The sequence below is a fragment of the Gracilinanus agilis genome, chromosome 2 (genome assembly GCF_016433145.1).
Source record: "Gracilinanus agilis isolate LMUSP501 chromosome 2, AgileGrace, whole genome shotgun sequence".
Lineage (NCBI taxonomy): Eukaryota > Metazoa > Chordata > Mammalia > Didelphimorphia > Didelphidae > Gracilinanus > Gracilinanus agilis.
This window is the reverse complement of record NC_058131.1, coordinates 612,047,734-612,061,295: the sequence shown is the minus strand read 5'-3', so window position 1 is coordinate 612,061,295 and position 13,562 is coordinate 612,047,734. Positions and strand designations below refer to the sequence as shown.

General features: G+C 47.9%; 2 protein-coding genes across 3 annotated transcripts in view; one reads left to right on the top strand and one right to left on the bottom strand.

Annotated features, from left to right (window-relative positions):
- The window catches only part of FBXW4 (F-box and WD repeat domain containing 4), a 127,117-nt gene extending 117,730 nt beyond the window's left edge, over positions 1 to 9,387 (top strand). The window contains exons 7-9 of the mRNA XM_044665506.1: positions 7,362 to 7,502; positions 7,993 to 8,134; positions 8,355 to 9,387. Of these exons, the coding sequence (XP_044521441.1) occupies positions 7,362 to 7,502; positions 7,993 to 8,134; positions 8,355 to 8,471 (400 nt within the window). The 3' untranslated portion in view covers positions 8,472 to 9,387. The remainder of the gene's footprint in view (positions 1 to 7,361; positions 7,503 to 7,992; positions 8,135 to 8,354) is intronic.
- Positions 9,388 to 10,105: 718 nt separating this feature from the next.
- Positions 10,106 to 13,562, bottom strand: part of DPCD (deleted in primary ciliary dyskinesia homolog (mouse)) — a 29,499-nt gene continuing 26,042 nt past the window's right edge. For both annotated transcript variants that reach the window (XM_044665504.1, XM_044665505.1), the window contains exons 5-6: positions 10,700 to 10,802; positions 10,106 to 10,449 (exon numbers count right to left, since the gene is read on the bottom strand). In XM_044665504.1, coding sequence (XP_044521439.1) covers positions 10,345 to 10,449; positions 10,700 to 10,802 — 208 coding nt within the window. In that variant the 3' untranslated portion in view covers positions 10,106 to 10,344. The remainder of the gene's footprint in view (positions 10,450 to 10,699; positions 10,803 to 13,562) is intronic.

The window sequence follows — 13,562 nt, the reverse complement described above, 5'->3', positions numbered from 1 at the left end:
CCCCGAGGGTCCAGGATTGGGGGAAAGAAGGCTCCCAAGTAGGCTTTCCTGACCCTGTGAGTAAGTAGGTGGTCTGGTGGCTCCACCTCTGAGGCTGAAATACACTCTCCAAGGATTTAAAGCTAATGATCTTTGTGCCTTGATCTCCTTAGCTCCAGGCAGTATCAGCCATTGGTTGCCATTGTAGCTATTACAACACCTCAAGAGTATATATTTATTTGATAGGGAAACCTATCCCTTTATCCCAGGAAGAGGGACTCGCCAAAGCCATCTTATTCTGGAGATGCTAAATGGAGAATCTCTAGGAATCAACCCATCATCTCCTGTTCCTCTAAGTCACATTTGAACAAATCCTGGATTAATTATGTCCTGAGATAAGTGGAGGATCAGCACTTTATCCACTACCTATTAATCTTGACTGCTGCCCTCTGAAAGCTCAGCATACCCAAAAGGAAATGCAGAATACATATAATGGGCCTAATGGAAGATGTAGTATTAAAGTGTTGGTATAGCCTGCATCTCTTGTACTCTCCACAAATTTTCTTAGCACTTGGGTTTGTTTTCTTTTCAAAAAAGGAACACACACAGCTGGTCAAGTTGGTCCTAGATCAGACATTGTTTATCATGGACCAATGCATGAGCTTTTATATCCCACCTTAGCCATATTGGTATTGGCCCCCAAGTACTCCAGTCTCTGTAAATCCATATAAAACCATTAAGTGCCTAGAATACACATGTATTCTCTCTTCATCCTTGCCTATTGAAATCCTTTTCTTCAAGGGCAGCTCCGTTATCTTTTCTTCTATGAGGCCTATTCTGATTCTCTTTTTTGTCCCTTCACCTAGTTTCAAGTGATCATTCCTTTTTCAGACTTTATTAGAGTTCTTATGCTGCATTATTTGCATCCATCCTATATCTCCTTGTTAAAGAATAAGTTCCTTGAGCATAAGGACTGTGCCTTATTTCATCTTTGAGTATGCCTTGCACATAGGCATTTAGTCTCTGAATCAGAATTGAATTGTGGACATTCATGAATCTTAATCTAAATAGTCTTTCTGTTCTAGGTCTGCAGACAGCTGTACTGGCTTTTATACTCACAACTTGCTTCAAGTCTTAAGGCCAGCCAGCTGGCCTGTAGGCTTCCTATATTCCTCATTTTCTCAGAATGCACATTCTGTCTTAGGGACCTTGGTTCTCTGAGGACCAAGTATGGGACTGTCAGTTACTCCAGGCTCACCTAGTAGGAAGTCAGACTGTGCCATTCTTACCTTCCCTTGAGTCTTATTGTGTCCCCCCTCAGTCACTCAAGGGTTCTTTCCTTTCCTCCCTCATTACCCTAAATTAGTTGTGAGACTTGATTGATTGATTGAGGAGAGCTGGAGTCTGTGCCTTCCTCTCCTCTCAACAGCTTTGGGAGGATAGGGATGGAGCTGAGGCCAGCGTGCCCCTTCTCTCTCCCTGCCACTTGCCCTCAGAAGGTAGTCTTAGTGGGCTGAGCTCTTGGACATATTGCTTGATGGGTCACTGAGTGATGGTCAGGAAGGGTGGGTGTGGAAAGCAAAGGGTGGGCCCTCCCCTGGGAGAGAACAGCAAGGGCCTGAAGCCCTGGATGTGGGCCCAGCAGCTCCGGGATAGCCATATCTCCAGGATAGCCCTCGGGGGCAGGGGCTGTTTCCAGCTCTTCCCCTCCCCCTGGGTCCCCATGCATGGGAGGCCTCAGCCTCTGCTCAGAGTGATTAGGGGAACAGCCCCTCTTTAAAGTACCTGCCCTCTCCTTTGAAAGTATTAGTGACAACAGCTTTTTTCATTTTCTTTTTACCTCTTTAAGGAACCCTGTAATTTCTTTCCTTTTTTCCCTCTCCTTTTTCTTTCTCCCCCCTGTCCCCTCTTCCCTCAACTCTTTGAAATCGGCTTTTTGCCGGCTCTGACACCAAACTGATACTTTGCCGTTTCACTTCTCCTTATCCCTTTATGGCAACAGATGTTGAAATTTTGTATCCTTTTATCTGCCCGGCTGCCCCCTTCCTGTAATTACGTTCCTCTTGTTAGCAGTACAAAGTGGGCTGCTTCACGACTTGGCCTTTGAGCCATTGTGTCTGAACACATGTGTGCGCGTGCATGCTTGTGTGTGCTCATGTGTGTGTGGGTGCCTGTGTTTTTAGTAATGGGCTCTTCGATCCCTCGGAGTAGGGCTGGTTGTGAGGAGGGCTGGGTCTCCATTTGTCTCTGCCCCCTATTCAGAAGTGGAGAGCAGGGGGCTCCTTCCAATTATTATTATTTTTTAACCCTTACCTTCTGTCTCGGGGTCAATACTGTGTATTGGCTCCAAGGCAGAAGAGAGGTAAGGGTAGGCAATGGGGGTTAAGTGACTTGCCCAGGGTCACACAGCTGGGAAGTGTCTGGGGTCGAATTTGAACCTAGGACCTCCTGTCTCTAGGCCTGACTCTCAATCCACTGGGCTACCCAGCTGCCCCCTCCTTCCAATTATTGCAGTTGGGACCAGCCTACCCTCCCTCCTCCATCCACCTCCTTCAGGTGTTCAGAGCCTGGAGACAGAATGCTTTGGGCAGGGTCAAGGGGAAGTGAGAGAATACAAATAAGAGCTAATACAGAGTTATTGCAGGGGAACTGAGAGAGGTTTAAAAATGGGCTCATGAGCCAGGAAGTCAGTTTGCAGGGACTTGAAAGACCTTTTAGGAGGTGTGTGGCTCATGTCCACTCACTAATGTTGGGCGTTTGGGGTCTTTAGCCCATTGGGAAGCTGACGATGCTCCATTCTAATCTCTAGAAGCCTTTATTGCACATAAATGCACGTAAACGTGAAATATGGGGATGCTTTGGAGTTTTACAATCTCAGACAGAGAATCTGAAAATGACAGCAGAAACATGGTAAGAACAGCAAAAATAGAAACAGGGCAAGGAATAAGTGCATGGGAGGTAGAGTGAGGAGAGAAGTGAGAATTTTGAGTTACCTGAACAAGTAAGTTTTGGTTCAAGAAAGCTTCCTGTAGGAAGTGGGCTTTTAGAGATGAGCAGCTTTTCAGGGAGCTGGTACAATAGCAGAAACTTTTCAGTGATGTGTATGGCTTTGTGGCAGAACTAAACTAGAGGAGCTAGTGAGCAGATCTTTTGGGAAAAAGTTGGAGAGTTTGTGTTTGAGGAGGCCTTTGATTTGGGGGTTTTCAGGAGTACCTCATTGTCACCATTGAACTTATCCCCTTACCCTTTGCATGGGCTATCAGTTAAGCACTTCCTCATTTCTGGAGTAGTGGGGATGGTACAGGTTTCCCCGTGGAACCCAGTTCTCTGTAGAACTCTCCAAATTGCTCTACCACTGAGATAGTAAATGTTGAAAAGCTGTTTATCATAGGTTTTATGCCTTCAGGACCAGCCCCTTGCCTCTAAGTAGGTATGCCCCATTTATCCTGAAGTGAAGATTTTTCACTACAAATATTTTTCAAATCTGTCCTCTGCAATTGGCTGTCAAGACTTTTTCTCTTTAAGATCCAGCCCATCTCTTTCTTGCTGTAATGTGACAGGGGCAGCTAAATTTGGTAGGTTAGGGTGTGATGGTCCTTTTTTCTGATCCCCTTTCTGAGGAGGCACCTGAGGGCATTAGGAAAAAAGCAAAACTTAGCATCTGGCTTTGTTATTTCTCAGGCCTCTAAAAGAATAGTTCCCTAAAAGGAGGGAGGGAAGAGAAGGTTCTATTCCAGCCAACCCAAGCTGGTGCCTCTTTCATCAGGCTCACACACATGGTCCAATCTGTCTTTATCTTTCCCTGGGTCGAGAGAGAATTGGTGTTCAAGAGAGAAAAGAAGGTGAATGGGGAGCCCCCCTCACATACTAGCTAGATACCTAACGTAAGCAGATGGCTTTGTTTGCCTTGAGATCCAGATTTTATTTTAGGTTTTTGTTTGCTCCATTAAAGGAGACCCCCAGTGCTCTCCCTCACTCCCCTACCCCCAACCCAGAGGGGCTCCAGCATGGCTGCCCAGTTCCCACACAAGTGGTGCTAGAAGCCAGGGACTTAGCCCTCCTCCCCTCCTCCTCCTATGGATGGTGAGAGGCTGAGGAGCATTCTTGACATTCTTTGCAGAGAAAAGGGGTGAAATGTCTGAATTTGGGGGTCACTGTGTTATACAAATTGCAATCTAATCGTTTTTTCCAAGAACATACTTGGGCTAAGAAAAGAAGCCTGGGAGGAGAGAAGACAAGGAGACAGACAGCTTGTTTTGTCCCCTTTTCCCCAAAGTTTGGGGCCATTGTTGGGGTGGTCCCCTTCCCCCTTCCCTTAGCCTTCTTCTGCCCCAGCAGCCAACAGTGGTTTTATAGTTAAAATTGATGGTAAGGATGATCATGGGGGGAACATAGAGGGGAGGGGTGTCTACGGTGCCATTTTTGTTTGTTTTCCCAAATCAAAGCCCCAGCAGGAGGCTTGTGGCACTGCTGGGGCTCTATTTGAAGAGAAGGGCCATTTCCCAGAGCCCAATGTGTCCGTTTATACTCTGAACTTAACCTCACGGGCACCCGCACAACAGAACTTTGAGAGTCCTGGTGCAAGAAGGTAAAAGAAATTGTATCTTTTTATTGGACCATTTGAAGTGTGTGTGGCCAATTCAGAGAACCCAAGTGCAAAAGGGAGACAAACTTCTAGCCTGACCACTTTTGTTCTACAGCCCTGCCCCCCACCTCCCACCCCACCCCAGCCTTCTAGGGGCTCTGCAGCTGGCTTTGTAGGGGGCTTTCTCACTTGTTTCTGACTCTTAGGGCCCTGGTGCTGATATTCCAGTTTGGGACAAGGAGGCAAGAGGGACAATCCAAACTCTATTGTGTGCCCAAGTCCTGACTCTCACAGCTGTTTCTTGGTGCCCACCGATCTCTGACCAATTTAAATATATGACATCTCCATAAAGTCATGATCCTGGGATCTAGGGTGAGGCTGTAGCATTTCTGCTGCCTACTGACTGATTTCCCTCACCTACCTCGGTGGGCATCTAAGGATTCCAATGCCTTGGAATGGGTGAGTCAGTCCTTGCTGGGCTTTGCTTTTCCCCCTTCTCCCCCCCCCCCAATTACCCCTCCAAGCCTGTTTCCCACCCCATAGCCTTTCATCTTCTCTTTCAAACAAACAAACATGAAATTACTTCTGCAGATTAAAGGAGAGAGCCCCTCAGTCACTCATCACCACCTCACTAATGTGAGGTGGGGAGGGGGAGGAGCACACCAAACGGGACCCAAACCCAAGGGCCTTTCCCCCACACTACTTCAACCTTAGTGGCATCATCCCCAGGGAGCCTCTGTGCAAGCAATCCTACTAGCATGGGGACAGCTGAATTGTCAACTGAGACATCCCCGGCCTCTAAACAGGCTCCCAGCCCCAGCCAAGGAACTGCCATTTGATCAAATTAGGAGATGCTTTTATGGGACAAGACTCTCACTCAACCTTGCTCTGGACTCCCCATAGGAGCCCTTGGGTTTGAGAAGTCTCTTTACTGAGTAGTCTCTACATTGGGCAGTGGCATCATTTGCACTGAGCGGCCCTAAAACTTGTTTCTCTCTTGGCCCTGGGTCACACCGGGAGTGTAAAAGAGGAAAGTCCCCTCCTTAGCATTCCTGCGCCTTAGGGTGGATGCTGAGCAGGAGGAATGTCTTTCTTTCTTTTCTTTTTTTTTTTAAGAAAAATTTTCCATGTTTACAAGATTCATGGTCTTTCCCTCCCCTCTCCCATAGCTAATGAGCAGTTCCACTGGGTTTTACATTTCATCGATCAAGACCTATTTCCATATTATTGATATTTGCACTGGGGTGCTCTCTTAGAGTCTACATCCCAAATCATAAGAGATGTCTTTCTAGATTCAAGGGGCTTTGTCCTGATTCCCTGGGAACTTTGCTGAATTGGTCCTAAGTTCCTAAACGTTAAGGGCAGCATGGCTGAGGGCAAGGAGCTAGGATTCTGTGCTTTTGAGTTTGGAAGAATTGCAGTCAGAGTATATTACAGAAGAGGACATCTCATCTCCTTTTAAATATTCTGCTGTTCTTCTAGCCTGTTTTTCATCCTCCCTCATAGAATTTACCTCATTCTTCTTAGGATCGTCTCCTACCCTCCCAAGGCTAAAGCCTAGAAATCCTTCTGACCTGTTTACAGGTGTGAACATCTTACAGGACAACTTGGTGTCTCCCTGAAGGAGTTAATGGGTCAGGCCTAGGGACTGTTGGAGTTGGGAGCCCTCAGTATTCAGCTCTTCCTTTTTTCCTCTCCTGTTCTGCAAAAACACAAAACCCAGTACCCTGGCGCCCCAACCTAACCCAGGGTGGGAGGGATTAACAGGTGCACTTGATGTTGGGGGGCGTTGTTAGGACCAGCAGACCTCCCTAAATGGTTGCTAGGGGTCTGGCATCAGGGGCTAGGTGGCTGCCCACTGCCGCGGTCACGGAGGGAATTACACAGCCACAAAGAAATTGTTATTCCCTGTAATCTGCTCTCTGGAGAGCAGGGGTGGGGGAGTGGGCTGGGCCCAGCAGGCCAGGAGCTGTGATCACAGAGGCGTGCTGTTGCAGAGAGGAGGATGGGGGCCAGGCCGGGGCCAGGGCTGGGGCTGGGGGGCTTTTGCCTTCTGAGCTGGGAACGACAGGGCCCTGCTGCTAAGCTGTTTTCTCAGCGATTTCTCTTCCCAGATACAAAGGTGTTTACTTGTTTTACCATCTCCTGAAACTCCCCTTTTCCCTTTGTGTGGTCTTTATCCCTGACGAGGTTTGAGCCCCAGATTACAGGGAGGAATTAAGGCATTGGGCTTGGGCAGCTCAGAGCTGTTGTGACCTATAGGATCAAGGACTATAAAATAATCACATGTGTGGGGGGAGATCCTGACCTCTCTGGCACAGCCCATTCATTGTCCTGAGATGGAGTCAGCCTGGGCAGCAGGCGGCCAGGCAAGCAGGTGTGACTGTGGCTAGGCTGAGCCTCCCTGATGCATTTGAGCACTTTCCTAGGAGGTTGTGAGAGAGCCTGGGCAGAGGAAAAAGGAAGGCTGGGGCTGAGTTTTCTAATTAGTATCTTCTAACCCCGTACAGGTGTAGAAATTGTGGTTAGTCATTATGGCAGGGAGATGTTTGGCATGAGGTAAAGTTAATTCATCATCTTGCCCAGACCAGCCAAGTGCTTGTTTGGCTTCTTCTGGGAGGACTCACTGGAAAAGATAGAGCACCTTCATCCCAATGTATAGGCGTTAAGAGGGCAGTTTTTGTGCTTTCTGGTCCAATGAAGGTTGGGATATTGCCAGATTTATAATTTAGTGGATGCCTCGTGAGATTGTGTAATGAACTCTGGACACATTCCCCTCCCTTCAATGTCTCCTCAGTGGGCAACTGATGACACACTTGGGCAGAGACTTCCACCGAGGGGCTGGAGTGTTGGACGTCCTGTACGAGACTCCCTCTACTCTGCTGTCCTGTGGCTATGACACGTATATCCGATACTGGGACATCCGAACCAGCTCCCAGTGAGTACAGACACCTAGAGCAGTGGGGTCGAGAGGAAGGTCTGTACAGTTCTTGTCCTAGTCCATCTCCCCCCACAGCTCAAAGCTCTAGGTAGTTTCAGGCATTGTGGGGAAAAGGCTTCACTGCAGACTGATGTTCCCACTCCTAGGCACGTCAGTGTCACACTTTCTGGCCCAACATTAAGGCCATGCCATGGGGAACTGTATTATCTGCCTCAAAGGTCAGGCACGTCTCTTGCAGACGTCACTGGCTCTTTAATTAGCCATTTTTCTCTGAACTCACTTGGGTCCATGTTTATTTTCTTCCTGTAATAATAGATCTCTTAGAGGAGATTTAGGTCTTTCTTGAAATGCACCTCAAACAACATTCCCAGGCTTCAAAGAGGATCCTCATCCTGTAAAAGCACTAGAATTCCCCCGATGACGAGTCCATTAGTGGATTTTGGTGATGGGGTGCCCTGACCATCTCCTGCGTTTCTTTTTTGGAAAGGAAATGTGTAATGGAGTGGGAGGAGCCTCACGACAGCGCCCTCTACTGTGTGCAGAGTGATGGAAACCACATGTTGGCCAGCGGCTCCTCCTACTACGGCGTCGTTCGCCTCTGGGACCGGCGCCAGAAAGGCTGCCTGCATGTGAGTATGTTGGCCCCCTCTGGCCGCTTCCTCTCTCTCTGCTGGCACTGAGAGGAGGCCAGGCCTCTCCCTGGGGCCCATGTGTAAGGTAGTCACAACTCAGACCCAGCAATAGCTCCTTGCAAAGGGCTGTTTCAGGGAGGAGGAGGCTGAGGGATCCTTGGACACCAGACTCCCTGGGGCTCATTATGAAGCTCTCCTTCCTTATGTGTGTCTGCAGGCCTTCTCGCTGTCGTCTCCAACCAGCAGCCCTGTTTACTGCCTCCGTTTCAGCACTACTCACCTCTATGCAGCAGTAGCCTCTGCCCTCCATGTTCTTGACTTCAAGACTCCGTGACTGCCTGCCCTTGAGAGTAGACTGACCCCTCCCCACACAAGACTAGGCTAAGGGCCTATTCAGGATCATCCTACCCAGCCCTGACCTGAAGAGAGCAGCAAATGATCTTGTGATCGTCGGATTCTGTGCTTTTAAACCAAAGACCACTGGCATTTGGTAGTTTTGATGCTTCCAATTGGGAGAAGGGCTGTTCCCTGTGTCTATACCCAGCCAGCCAGCCAACCACTTTGGAGTCTGCAAACCTAGGAGAGTGGGGTCTGGACTGGGGATTCTGTCTTTGCAGGACCTTGGGGCAAGGCAATCAGTACCCCAACATGTGCATTGAACCTCTATGATCAGCCTGCAAAGACAAGAAACCTTCGTAGCCTTCCCAAATGACCTGTTATCCCATGTATCCTACCTATCCTTCTCTAACTATCCTTCCTGCTGGACGGGATCTGTCTTCAAGTCCTCAATCAGGACCACACATAGATGAAACAAGCCCAGGCCCCTGGGAAGGGAAGAAGAGTAGGACTCATTTTCAGAAAGCAGTCAGGCCCTGAGCTTCCTAGGCGGACCAGAGGACATTGGGAGATTCAGCTGGTTTGATTTCTGAGCCAGTCTCTCTGGCCTGGCCCTGTTTTGTGGGGTACTATGGGAAATTATATTTTTAATTTATTTTTTTAAATAAACCTTAGCTGTTGATGTGGATGCTGGCACCTCTCTTAGTACCTGTAGAGGGAACTGCAGATTGAGATTTGGCTTGCTTTAGAGGTAGAAAATTAGATCTAGACCATAATTCTCAGCTACCATTTCCCATCTTGTCCCCTAGAATATATCCTCCGTGACATTGGGCTGGAAAGGTACCATTCTCGTAGAATTTTTTATCATGCAGTAGCTACTGTCCTGTGTTCTTTGCTGTTTCCTTTCCACTCCTCTCAATATACCCTTTCTAGGAGCTGTAGCTTCTGCCTGTGTGTTTAGTGATTCTACAGATAAGCCTTTATGTTATTACCTACCCCCATCCCACCTCGGGGTGAGGGTACGTCTGGCACACACTACAACTCTGCCCATCAACCTATATTTCCAACTGGTCAGGGTTACACAACTTCCTTCATGGTCCTTGCTCTGTGTGTTCCTCCTATTAGAGTTAAGCGTTTCCTATTAAATTCTGGACAGGGATGGCTTCCCTCTAGCATCAACCTTGACTTTACATACACATTTATGAAGTTAAAAATCCAGAAAGAATTTCTTCTCATCCTTGCCATAATTTTGGCCATTGGGTCAACTCAGGAAACCCAAGATGACTGGAGGTCAGATTATGCTGATTACAGAAGACTGAGCTGGGGATAGAGTGTGCAAGAAGAGGAAAGGGATGACTCACAAGCCTCCCCCATAGATTTCCACTGTCCCATTATGCCTCTCAGCTCCTCCTAGACACCAGAGAGCACAGAGGGGCCCTATTTATTGCCCAGTGGTACATCTAAAGACCTAGGGCCAAGGCAGGGGCTGTGGCTTGGGCTAAAAGCTCTCATACTGGGGCAGAGAAGTTGACTAATCTTTGTGATCCCAAAAAATTATCAGTCAGGTATAGGTTGGACAAGATGGCCTCTGAGGTCTCGGTTAGATTTTGTGAAAAGACGCTCCACTGAGAATAATGGTAACTCAAATCATCTTTACTCAGAAAATCAGCTGACCTAGAAGACCTGGGAGGAATCATTTTTAGGTCAGGGCCTGCTTTCAGGCTCAATTTTATCTGTCTGTGCGATAAATCCTGAAACCCAGCGAAGTCTTCATTCAGCTAAGGATAAAGCCACGGCCTGTTCATCAGGGTTCTTTGTGGAAATGACCCAAAACACCTCCAGTTAGGAAGTCTGCAGACAGGGAGGCCTAGTTACTGGGTCTTACAATCCCCACTCTGGCCATTGGCTGTCTTCACTTTCTTCAGCTCTCTCTGTAACTCTTCCTCTGCATCTAGGATCTCTTTTGGCTTTTGATACTGGGGGTGAGAGGGATAAATCAGGACAAGGAGTGAGAACCCTTTTTCCCTTCCTATACAATGAACCCACAGTTGCTTCCCATCTCCATAATGACGCCCATACCTGCCCCCCCCCACAGATAGTAATCCATACTCCTCTCAAAACTTACCCCTACTTATTGTACCCCTAAATCAGAACAGAAGCAGGGATCTTTATGCTCAGGGGAGGAAAAGGGAGAGGATAAAGGATACTGAAGGTGGTGGGTCTTACAGTGATGATCAGGGTACAGTTGGCATAGGCAAAGTTCAGTGCAGAGCTGCTCAGAGGAAGTTGGTATCGGTCCATGTCAGGAATGGAGAATTTCTTGTAGTACCTGTTGGATGTTGACATAGAAATGAAGCCCTGGTGAGAGAGGAGATGGCCCAGGACCTTGGGTGTCCTGTACCCCTCAGCAGCCTTAGATCAGGGGAGAATGGTGGCCGGGCTCTTGCCCAAGACTCCTTTCCTGGAAGGAAAGTGGTAAAAAGGTAAAGGTCACTCTGATGATGGCAGCAGCAGGCATAGCCAAGTGACTGTAACTGTGGAATCCTAGACAGCCCATAAGTTATATTCAATATCCGCCTTACTGGCCCTCCCTTCCCACCGCAAAATCCATTTTCCATAATAAGGCCCAAGTTCTCTAGGATCCTTCCTACTTGGGAAATTAGATCCTTCTCTTCTCCCCCAGGCATCATACTGTAGTGCTCCAAAGAGCAGCAGAGTTGGAGCCAGAAGGCCTGGGCACCTCCCTCAGGCCTTCAGATTCCTTACCAATAACCCAGAGATAATGCATAGGTAATAGATTATGCAAATAGGCCAGTATCAAGTGCTATTTTCATCATACTACTATGGCTTCTTGGCAGCAGAACTTTGATAACTCCTGGGCCTCAGGTCTACATCTGATCCTGCCAGTCTACAAAGCACGAGGCAAAATCAAGTATAAAAATCTTCAGTTGTTGTACAGTCGTTTTCAGTTTTGTGATGCCTTTTGGGAAATTTCTTGGCAAAGATATTGGAATGGTTTGCCACTTTTCCAGCTCATTTTATAAATGAGGAAACTGAGACCAAGAAGGTCAGGTGACTTGCCTAGGATGGTGCAACTAGTAAGTGCCTGAAGCTGGATTTGAACTCAGATCTTTCTGACTCCAGGCCAGGAGCTCCATCCAATTCATCACCTAGCAGATGTGTAAAAATCTTATTTCCAAAAGGATAATTATCTTCACGGCCAAACGGCTCCTCTTTTCTGGAATTTCTGACTTTCCTTTCTGGAGCCTATTTACCTGTATGGACTCTCAACTGTCAAAAAATGTAATCTTGAAATAATTCTGCCTACATCTCCCAAAGAATGGGATATGCTACTTAGTCATTAGGCTATTCACTCTTTTTTGGTCCTCACTAATGGATAACTGGAAGGCTATTTCTGCTGATGAAATGGAGGTTCTCTGAGGGTTAGTGACTTAGCCAGTCATACCCTGAGAACAGGACAGTAATTAGAGTATTAAGACTAGTTATTGCTAAAATAGACATCTGAGATCATTCCATTGATGTAATTTTATAGAAAATAAACCCAGAGTGGTAAAGAAATTTGCCCCAGGGGACACAGCTAGTAGATGACACAGCCAGGACTCCTTCTTGGTCTAGTACTTGTTACTAATAGTAACTTTGGTCGGAAAACATACTAAACGCCTAGATGTGCCAGGCACTGTGCAAAGCTCCAGGGATACAAAGAGTTAACATTCAAAACCACCCTCTGGATAAGAAAGATACAGAATAAACTGAGGTAATCCACAGAAGGAAGCCAGGAGGCAGAAATAAGGAGGGTATTGGGGAGGAAGAAGGGGAGAGTCAATGAAAAAGCCTGGAGATGGGAGTCTGAGGAACAGCAAGGAGGCAATTTAGCAAGTAAAGTTATGTAGGCCAAGTGTTTGTATGCAGCATCTCATGCTGGCTTCTCTCACTGGCATTGGGGTCCCACTGGTGGCCACCTCTAGTGCCCCAACCTCTGCCATCAGTCTATGACAGGTTGGCCTGTAAGCTCAGCCTGGTATGCCAAGGTGGGGAGGGGAGAGGTGCTTTGCTTTCCCAGAAGCCCTCAGGAGCACTCTGCAGGTAGTAACCTGCCGAGGGGTGGGGGGGTGTAGAACTCGGATGGTGGCAGGGGCTCAGAGAAGCTGCCTCTCTCTGGGAGCACTTCAAAGGCCTTGATGACCAGGTACATTTGGCTACAATTGCTCTACTTTCCCCCTCCCCCTATCCGGGTTGGGTCAGGGGAGGGTCCCTGGCCTTCTCCTCCTCTGGGCTCTCCCTTACTGACTGCAGGGAGGAGAGAGGAAGTGTGTTTACTTAAAGGCTGACAGTTCAAAAGGAGAGGAACAAGGGATGTTCCTTTCCTCAGCAAACCAGCTTTGAGGCACTAATGGCACAAAACCTTTAGTTTATTTTCCAAAGCTCTGCCCAGAGAAAGCCGATCCATCCGCCTGCCCTCAGGGGTGGAATGCTGGCCTCCTCTCCCCTTCCCAGCTCGTCCTCGCCTCAGCCTGGGGCTACAGGGTCACTGGGCTGGGCCGAGGAAAGGTGGCAGACACCGATAATAGGGAAGTGTCAAAGGTTAAACAGCAGAGATTAGATGAACACAAAGACTTGTTAAGGAAGTGTTAACTTCTTACCAACAGACACAAAAAAGCAGAACACAGAAAAGGGAGGCTAAGACCCAGAGAAACAGGCACTGTCCCCAGGGTTGGTTGGATGCGCTGGTGTGAAGGGAGGGCTCCTGCCTTTGTCGGGGATGCCTCTGTCGGGAAGCCCCACGCAGTGTGGCATGACAGTCTTACCCTGTGCCTCGTGGGAAGTTTGGGATTTGAGAAATGGGAATGAAGACACAGAAGAAGTTAGGGCTACTTTGAAAGCTTAATCGCATGGGTCAATTCAACAAAAAAAAAATTGAATTTGCAAGACCCTCTGTGCTGGGAATTTGGTGCCACACAGAAAACCAGGCATCAGGAAGTCAGTGGCACTGCATGCTGGGTAAGGGCATGGGCTCTTCTGTAGGGAGGCTTAAAATGACCCTCAGATTCCTTGCACTTGGAGCTCACCC